The sequence below is a fragment of the Cystoisospora suis genome (genome assembly GCF_002600585.1).
Source record: "Cystoisospora suis strain Wien I chromosome Unknown contig_303, whole genome shotgun sequence".
Classification (NCBI taxonomy): domain Eukaryota; phylum Apicomplexa; class Conoidasida; order Eucoccidiorida; family Sarcocystidae; genus Cystoisospora; species Cystoisospora suis.
The window spans coordinates 192-10,174 of NW_027153104.1; the positions used below are offsets into that span (position 1 = coordinate 192).

Consider the following 9,983-nt stretch of genomic DNA (forward strand, 5'->3'; position numbering starts at 1 on the left):
TCCTGTTCCCCCATCGCGCGAGTCCCTACTATCAGAGCGCATGTCACAGGCTTCTTCACCTGGAACGCCGTGGGGCCCGCCACGACCACGTAGGACGGCACGACCCACCGGGCGCAGGTGTGCCACAGGCGTTTTGTTCGTTGGTCTTTTCGGGTCCATGTATCGTGTCACCACGGAGAAGCAATTCAGTGCGCTGGTGGTAGCGCCTCTTTTTTTTTGTATTGCCGAAATGAGCCGCAGTGCGCTTTATGGCCTGAGCACGGGAGAGCGCTACGCATCGTATCTTGCTGGCCTGCAGGACAGCGGTTCCTCCTGTCCTATGAGGACACTTCAGGATACCTTCGAGTAGCCTTAGTGTGCAATGGCTCCTTTCTTTAGTGTCTCACCTATGCGCCAGGTCCTTCTCACCCCCCGGCAGCGGGACGGGAGCCGCGCTCCGCCGAAAACAAGGGCAGCTGTCTGTAACACGTCATGGGATCGGCGGGTTCACCTCGGAGGCGGGGTAGACTCTTTTCGCCGCTGTGCCTTCACGCGGGTCCCGAGGGTGACCGCTGTCTCTTCCCCTGCTGCGTAGCCGAGACGGGCGGATCGGGCCTGGGAGGGAGTTTGTTATCGGCTCTTATCCGGCACCCGCCACCAAGCTTCGTTTTTGGACACAAGCAACACAAACTCTTTTTTTGGTCTCCTCGGACGCGCGGACGAAGCGAAGAGCATTAGCGCTGTAGATCCCACTGCGGGTCTGCGTAACTTGGAATCGGCAGTCCCCGCACTGCGAGGAGCGTGCAGGTGCTCTCATACTTGCGCACGTAAAGTCGTAATCGAGCGGATGATCTCTGCTTTGCTTTTGATCTTGGTCGATCGTTCAATTTTACTAAGGCTCCCTCCGTTCCCGGCCCCTGGGTCAGTGACGTCTGCTGGAGGCGGATCCAGAAGTTCCCTTCTCCTGTTCCTTATTGAGTCGTTCTTTGACGTTTGCGCAGCCAGTCGCCCTTTTTGCGCTGCCCTGTGACGGTCCTCTTTGTTGGCCTCTTCCGTCAAGAAACTTCTGAAGTGCCGCCCTACCGATGCGAAGATGCAGCCGGCGACCGCTAGCGGGTGTCTGCGATAAAAGGCACGAGAACACTGCACTTATTTGTAATAGATCGGCACCCTGTGAGTGAGCGGTCGGCTCTTCAAGCGTGCACCCTGTTTCGAGCTAGAAGCCATCTCTGCTCTCGGTTCACTTCTGTCACAGCTTTCTTACTGACGTTCTGAAAGACCTGCGGTGCCTCCGTCTCAAGGGACAACAGCCCTTCGCTTTCAGATTCCAGTGTAGACCTTGCTGAGGAGTGTCGCATTGTCGACTCTCTCGACTGCAGCTCAACGATACACATCCACTGAAATGTGGGTGGCCTCGTCGCGCACAGACTGTCGACCTCAGGCGAGAAAGGTAGGGCTCTTCAACGGTTACTTTCCGTGCGCTGTCGGCGGAGGCCAACTGGCGAGGGCACGCCAGACAGTCTGTCGACACGCGTCAGTAGTGCCGGTAGCTCCGTGAAAAGGACAGTTGCTGTTCCTTGCGGATAACCCTTTGCCAAGGCTCACCACACTTTAGCTGCTACCGGCGGGCAAGCCGAAGAGAAAGAACCATGAAACCCAAGTCTTCAATGTAAGGTCCGAAAGCATGCGATAGAGTTTCCTGGGTACTAAAGGTTACGAAGGTTGACGCCTGCGAGATCTGACCCGCGGAGACCGCGTACCGGCGCCGGAGTAGGAACGATGGAGCGCGGTCACTCCTCACAACAACTTGATGATTGGGAAAGCAGAGGGAAGCCAGCCGGCAGAGAACCACGTCAAGAGACCGACGAAGAGACTGATTTCCAGACGACGGCCACGGGAATTGACGCAGCAGCCTTTGTCACGCACAGTCCGGAGGGGGAAAGAGGGGATCAGCAGCGCTTCATACGAGAAGCTGGAAATTCAAAAACTCCCTGCATCTCTGAGGCTCTCGGCATTCCTGATGTGTCGATGAGGTCCAATCGGAGAAGAGACACACCGGGATGTCGGAGCCATCAAGAGGAACAAAGGAGGGTAGAAGACAGCCGGCTCAGAGAAGACAGAAACACTGAGTGTCATGATCAGGAAGAGGATGAGGATGACGATCACCTACTGCCGTTCTCTCCTTCCTTCGTCGCCACGCCTGTCCTTCAGACAGGATGTGAAACAGTAAAACCTAATTCTGATTCTCGGTCTGAAAGTTTATCCTCACTTGTTTTGTCGGCCTCAGGTCTCGGAGAGGGCGGGCGAACGAGGGTTGAAGAAATCCACGAGTATCATGATTCAAGCCAGGCGCTTTCCAATGAGAGGGCCTCTGTACCGGGACGCAAAGAAGCAGTAACAATCCTTGACAAACACTCATTCTCACAACGCGAGATGACTGATGAATTCCCTCGGAGGATGGTTTTTGGCAACGATGGAAGTGATGTCCAAGCGTCTTTTCCTACAAAAGATGTAGGGTCGCATGGAGAGCACCGCTTCCTCAGGAATGTTCGGGAGGAACCCACAGGAGACAAAACGGGATTCGGAAAAGCAGATGACAGCTCTGGGTACAACCCCAAACACGACGTAATCCGAGAAGGAGGAGTCTTCTCTCCCTCACCTCCGAGCGGGAAAACAAGACTAGACTCAGGTGGTACAAGTGCACGGAGCGATTCGCAAGAAGGGGATCAACAGGAACATAGACGGGAAAACCTCCAGACCGACGATGAAGAAGAAGACTGGGTTGGCGCTCTTAGTGAAGGCTTGCCCAGTGTGGCTGAAGACTTCTCTGAAGCCCAGTCACCTCGTTCAAGGAAAGGTAAGCGCTTTGCTTTACCCTTCCATGCTTGCAGGTATCGTTTGGACTCGTTTCCCTCCTTGCTGTTTATTCCCGCCTCGGGCACATATTTCGCTAGAAAGAAAAGAAATGAGGCAGGTAGTGACTTACGGAGAATCCCTGCCTGCTTCACAGCTGGCTCTTTCCGTCCCGCGCCCCGGTCGGAACTACTACAGCAATGGGATGGTGAAACGCAAGCGGTTCGACAGATCGAGCGGGGGTTTTAGTCGTTCTTGTTGTGCCGCCCGGTTTACTTCCCCCGAGTAACTCCTTTGCACCGGTCCTCTTTCTCAACCGAACCGGCGGTGGTTCTTCCATCTTAACCGGGGTCCTGATCGGCATTGATCCCTGTTCTACTTGAGCTTTTAACGTCATCACGTCTGTCCTGTCCGTCTGTGTCTTTATTGATGGCATCAGATTCTCAAGATACATCTTGACTGGAGACGAGCATTGAGCTCGGTGTTTACCCTCAGCTAGTACTTCACTTCGGACGTTGAAGCAGATATGGTGACACGTTCTCCTTTACAAACTGTCATGCCTTTAGTTAGATTCACTCACATAGGAGTTCACCACGTCAAACCGTCTTTGCTACTTGCTTCTTTACAGCCTCGGATGACATAAAGCAGGCATGGCTGCCCTGCCACAGCTCGGACTCTGTGTGGGCTCCTAACGAGTTCCTGGTGAGCGGAGGGGCTCCTCAGAAAGTCGGCATTGCCTCTCGGCACGAACGCGATCATCCGTGTTGGGAGGCAGCTGAGGTGTATGTACCCCAGGTGACGCTGAATAGACTTTCGCCTTTTCAACCCAAAACCAGGAGAGGCAGTGCTCACACCTCACATAGTACGGCGACAGCAAGCACGGAAACGTGGGGCTGGACGTTGAAGTCCAGAAGACAGCCTGTTCTCCTTCACCCGACCTTGGAGAGACTAGGAGACGAACTCTCGGGAGCAACTACAGAGGTTGCGGTCATGCCCAGTCCCTTAACAGTATATTACTATGACGGTAAGGATTTGGGGTTTCCTGTGTCCTCAATTCCTGCATCGGCAGGTGATTTGAGAGAAGGGCGAAAGGATACTTGAAGGATAGAGTAGTAAGAAGGAGATAGAATGCGACAAGACTTATTGTGTGGTTCATTTTGCATGGAATACACACAATTCGTAACGGTGAGTGTGACAGCTCCTCCATCCACACTCTTCGTTAGCGCTGTGGCTAGCACGAGCAGATGTCCCGTATTCCGCGCCTTGTTTGCTGTTAACGTATTTCATGCCGATGTCTGTATAGCTTTCGCGTACCTTCCATCTATTTAGCGGACATCTCGTCCAGCTTCGTGGGAAGTCTACAGGCGCATACACCCAACTGTCTCTCTTCAACAAAGTGTTTGGCCTCTCCGAGTTCCCGGCCACCCATGGAGTATGCTGAGAGGGGGAAGGCGTGCACCTTCATCCTAGACTTGCATACACCTTCTCTCCTCACTCAGGGGCCTCAAACGTGTTGTTTTCCTCGGGTGTTCGTCCACTCGCAATCGGGCTTTGTCAGTCATCCTATCTCAGCATGTGTGGGGGAGGGTGCTTAGAGCAGTAGCGCGAGTTGGTAGTGTTTTTTTCTTTATCTCTCTTGAGAAGTTTATTCACCAGTAATGACTCTTACAAAGTCACTGCATTGACGGGAACACAAGCTCGTCGTTCTGCAGCATCGACGACCACAATCATAGTTGGCACTCGTTCGTTTGTTTCCAGAGAGCTGTCCCCGTCAAGGTCATCTCGAGGCTCTCGCTGCGGAAGAGACAGTCCAACGCTTGGAATGCTCAAGGGTTGCGGGGATACAGTTTCTCGCGTCTGCGGGAAGCTGTCTCTTCTCTTCATGTGCGCAGGATGAAGATGCGTTGCCTTCGGGCATACCTAGACACTACAGTCCAGCAGGTACAGGCGTCCGTGTGAGGGTCAGCATTCACTTTCGCACATCACAAGTATGTATATATATATATATGTAAGTTCCTCGGATGTCTCTTGTCTTGGTGTCTTGTTGCCTAGAAAGCAGAAATGGTGTGACCGTGTGTGAATTGCCATCGCTTACCCCTAACGTCACTTGACTACTTTGTTTTCACCTGAAGAGTGAGAGAATGGTATTTCACGGGGAAGTCGTTGTCGTACTGCGGTCAAGCAAAAGCTGTTTGTAGTGTCAGCGCGTAGAAGCCGTAGCAGACTACTAGTGAGCACGTCACACCATTTTTAGCCTCGACCATATCTATTCTTCTCGAAATCTCGATGCGAGCCATCGGGATCTGCAAGGATAATAGCATGATCGTGGATCCGTGCGCTTTGCTGTTGGCCGGTGAATCTCGGGTGCGACATTCCTCCATCTCAGGGATGCGCTCTCCCTCTTTTTTTAAGCGTAGAAGACTGCGGGCCTCTGTCCGTGTATATTGTGTTTTCTCAAGTTCCTGTATTTAGCTAGTCTGCATGCGTATCTGGCTATACGGCTCCGAGTAATGATACACACATAAACATGTGTGATAGGTTGTGAATATATGTATACCAAACGGTGGTCAGCACCCCCTTGCGGTACCAATTGTGAACAGTGAGTATATGCAAGAATAATACTATACATCCACACCGGCAAAAGAAAGTTACTTCTGACGCCGCCGTCCTCGATGCTGGGTGGTCTCGGTTTCGGGTGAACATTCTTCGTCATTCCTATGGCTTTCGCTGACGGCGGCAGAAAGAGTCGTTCGTCTACACATTACACTGCTAGGTTTTTCGCTAGCAGCGCCGAGGACTTTCACGAGCTGATTTCCTTCACCAGCCCGCCAAGGAAGAAGGTTACTCCGGTCCTAAGAATCGGAGGGTCCCCTGCGCACAGAGCAGACAATATCGCACTCACACGCCTGCATTTGTCAATGAGTATTGTTGTCCTTGGCGTCCCAGACTCCTTCACCAGGAGGTTTGTAGATAGCTATTCTTTTGCATCGGCACTAAACTCACTGCAGTGTATCCGCTTTGTCAGTACAGCCTTGTTTTCCCTCTGTGTCGCCGCCCTTATACTCGCTCAGGTAAAAATTCACTACAGACCACCTGAGTTATGCCTACTGCTTTTTCCCCGCCATGTGTGCCTACGTCGTCACGGTTACTTTCCAGCGCTGAGAAACAGTTTCTGTATTTCTGCTTTGCAGTCTCAGAAGGGCCGAAAGAGATAAACAACAGGAAGACGCACCAGTTCGGGTCTACTGCACAAGCATCGCTACATCATTGCTTACGAAAACAAACTGTAAGCAGAAGCTGCACATCGCTGCCGTGCCGTCTACAAGTGGGATGATTTGCCGCTTAAAGGGGTCATGCCGGACGTTATCATACTCCTCGCCGCTATAACAGGGAAGGTTTTTCTGCAGTATGGCATACACGTATACCAGTGTGGACGACGAGTGTGCTCCACACCGTGTGCTTGTTTCTACGAGAATTGCTCACCTGTCATCTGCACGTAACCAGCTCTGGTATTATCTTATGTCGAGTACACCTCGTCAGAATATGTATATATTCTGGCGTTATTAGACGTTGTGCGCGCCGCTGCGTGTAGGTATCATGATTCCGTGATCTACTACTATCCAAAGGCGCTCGCGCACCGCGGTTCTATTTGTCGTTGTGTCGTGCCAAGTCGTTTATTCTTTGGTTTCCCGCTTGACATTGAAGACCCACTCCGGACTATCATGTATTTCTGTCTGTCTCAGCGCTGAGCTAAGCGAATTTGTCGCTCAGTGACCTGCTAAGCCACATGCATGCTCGTGGTCAAACGATAAGTACCTAAGAAGAGAAACTGTCTAATCACGTTTGCATCGAAATGCTTTGCTGCGAATGCAGGGAATGATACATAAAACCTCAGTCGATGGTGCTTTTAGTCCAAATCGGCTGAGACAAGAAGTAGGAGCGGGTGCCTCCGTCGCGGCTACGGGGGCTGCGAGTCTTCACGGTGGTGCCAAGTGAGTAGGATGAAGATGATGCTTGTTCATCACGTCAATTCTTTTCTCCGCAGCGCAGTGCTCATGGGACTCGCTTTGTCAATGGCCAATATATAGTAGCCGTGCTATTTTTGATTCGGTTGCACGTTGGCGAACAGGCAGGCAGTTAGCCTGAGGGTCCTGAGATCGCTATCGGCCGTATTGACAGCCCGCCGGACACGAAGACGCACCATGACGAGTGATGGACAGAGCCTCTGTTTTCACGTTTCAAGAATGACCGCGCTCCAGAGATATTTGCGAGCTGGAAGTGCCTTTAGCTGTGTGGTACAGACAGTAGACACTCTATACAGACATATCTTTTTTGGACACAGCAAGACGGGCTCTTGGATGCCTTGTCTCTTTTCGTGAAAAGACAAGCAGTAGAGATATGCATTAACTTGGTTTATTTGCGTACTCACACTGGTCCTAGATGTTTGGCTCAAGACCGGTCTCATTTATTGGCGATGGCACTTTATGCGACATAAAACGCGCCCTTATCTCCTGTGTTCATTGCCTGTCTTAGGCGGGAACCAGCGTACTACCTTCTGTACGGTTCATCTGAGGATAGCAACTCCCGTCCTCAGTCCGCAGACTCATTATTCCTGGCCTCTGCAGCTTCGCGAGCTTTTTCTCCACTTCCCAGTCACCAGCACCAGGTTGAAGAAGCCCGGGGTATGTCGCCGGCAGGGACACCCCCGTCTGCGCGTAGTGTCGTCGTCACCGGAGGCAGCACTTCGAGCTCGCGAATGTCTGAATCGGGCGGTTCGCCTGCGCTTTGTCATCCTGGTGAAGTCCTAGGGGATGCTTCTTTATCCGGTCAAGATTTGCCGACCGATAGCTGCGTCCTTCGTTCGGCGTTGCAGTGCCCTTCGCCGAGTGACGGTACGCGGAGGGCCGTACAGAACGTAGACTCTTCTCCGTGCAGGAAGGATGAGGTGGCTAGTGCAGCACTGTTCTCACCCAGCAATAGTTCCCCTCGGGCGCCTCCATCTTCTTCACCTGAGCATTTGACACGATTTCTTCGGTCACCAGAGGCGCAAGGGTTCTCCGCGTCTCCTCTATCTTCTTTATCAAAGCCTCTTTCGATAGAAACTACTCCCAAACGGGCATCGCACACAACTGACAATGGCATGAAGCCGCGGTTACGTGCTAAACAGGAGATCGACGTGAGTAGTCGTTCTCCTCTCTCAAAGGAGGGCGTTTGGTGCACAACAGGCCAGAGCTCCGTCATCTTTTCTCATGGTTCAGGGACGGAAAGCAAGGCGGCGGCGACAGTCGCAGGAAGACCTTCTGACGTGAGCATGAAATTACAGGAGAGAATCCAAGAGACCATGCAAGTCAATTGCGTGCCCGAAGAAAGTGGAGAATGGCAAAAGAAGATGCAAGCCCATCTGTGTGTTCACTTTTGTCGTCAAGGGTTGCTAGCTCGAGTGCTTTATATGTCTGAGAGACCGTCCCCTCACCCTCTGTTCTCGTGGCGCAGACCTCCAGGCATGTATAGCACGGCTGGCTGGTGAACGGCGTCGGACAAGGGAACAGCAGCCTGAAAACAAGATTGGTTCCTGAGCGAGGCGGCAGCTCCGACAGACTCTCACCTCACGTTCGGGGAAGTTCTAAGGCGGGCGGGTCAGGGGTGTGGGAAGGAGTGCGACCTGGTCTTTCATTTGTGTTTCTGTCCGAGTGCACGTGCCTGTTGCGCGCTTCTCCAGTTTCATAGGAGAAGAAACATGATTTTCCTGCATCCATTTCCAGAAAAGGCTGCACTTTTGGCTGTAAAATACAGTAACAGTTAACAGATCACACGCGCGCCGTACGTGCCGGCTTTCTCGTAGCTGCTCAGTTGAATAGTGCAGTCTCACCCGCGAGGGTTGAACCAGGCCCCGCGTTCACCGACTGTCGGGACTTCATCAACCGCGTGATAGAAGAGATGCCGTTGATCGTTTGCCGAGTCGGCCCGGTATTGCTTACAACCACGCATGCCATTGTCCTTCCCGTGTACAGATTCACGTTGCGGCTACAATTGCGGACATCTCACTGTCCGTCTCATGCAGTTGTTATGCAGAACCCGTGCATCCCGAAGGGCGGCGGGAGCGCTAACGTTCTGCGAGAATGGGCTGAAAACGCTTGCGAGCCGGAGACATAGTAGCCGCCCGTGCATCAAACGTGCAGCTTGCTCGCTAGTACACGGGACACCTCAGCGCGTTAGCGTCCCGTGAAGGAGCTGTGTTGCTAGCACACTTCGTCCACAGAACTGCAACTACACCAGTAGTGTAGTTCAGTTTGAGAAGGCGGTGGGTCTTCATTCCGTTTGTGTGTGGCGCAGCACCTGAGGCTGGCGTACCGTTCTTCAAGCACGGAGAAATGCGGAACGCGTCGTCACACAGTGCTCAGGAGCTATGGTGCCTGTGTATAGTACCTACGTCTGTGCAAGGTTGTCCTTTTCTGGGAGTTTCCTCGCTGGAGGCCTCTGGAGTGTCATTCGCTGCGTAGGTTCGTGCCCGACCGTGGTGTATGCTTCTGCTTTGTTTCGAGCGGGGCTCGATGTGCGCGTGTTCCGTGGAGCAACGCGGTTTGCATGGCCTGTGTGACATGCAGTTTCGCCGAACTCCTGCCTTTGAAAGCCGTTGGTGGTTGTGGAACGGCGCGCGAGCCTCCCATTTTTGTCCGGAGAAATGTGTTTTCCATCGCGTGACTGCACGACTTTTCTTTAGGAGTAATGAACACCACAGCCTACACGCACAAAGTCTCAGTACCGTGGCGGTAGCGCTCAACCGACGCAGAACCTCGGAGTAGCCCCTCGTGAGCCGTCAGCTTCCGCTTCAGTATGCACTGGTCCAACCGTCGTGGCTTATCAGGCGAGACGCACGGATGGTCTGATTTTGCAGCGTCAGTCGTTCAAGCCCAAGTTCACACCGGTCATCAGGAACTGCAGTGAACCGAGCAGCGGCCCACATTTTTTTAGGATTTTCTGTCCAAACGGGATTGTTGTCACCAGGGGACTATGCCAGATTTTTTTAGAAGGGTGGAGAGTACCACACAGTTTCGTGTTAGAACAGATTACCGACCCAGCTGGGATTCTATCAGCGCCGCGCTACGGCGCAGTGTTCATATTCGATCCATCCAAAAGCCGCTTGTAAAAAA

The 9,983-nt window shown here is 52.7% G+C and overlaps 1 protein-coding gene across 1 annotated transcript; it reads left to right on the forward strand.

The window, feature by feature from the left end:
* Positions 1–203: 203 nt before the first annotated feature.
* CSUI_000785 (uncharacterized protein) lies at positions 204–9,571 on the forward strand. Its single transcript, XM_068060992.1, has 6 exons — positions 204–2,836; positions 3,461–3,856; positions 4,591–4,773; positions 6,024–6,118; positions 6,706–6,824; positions 7,366–9,571. Exons 1-6 carry the CDS (start codon positions 1,759–1,761, stop codon positions 8,357–8,359), a joined length of 2,865 nt encoding a protein of 954 aa, XP_067927024.1. The 5' UTR covers positions 204–1,758; the 3' UTR covers positions 8,360–9,571.
* The last annotated feature ends 412 nt before the right edge of the window (positions 9,572–9,983 follow it).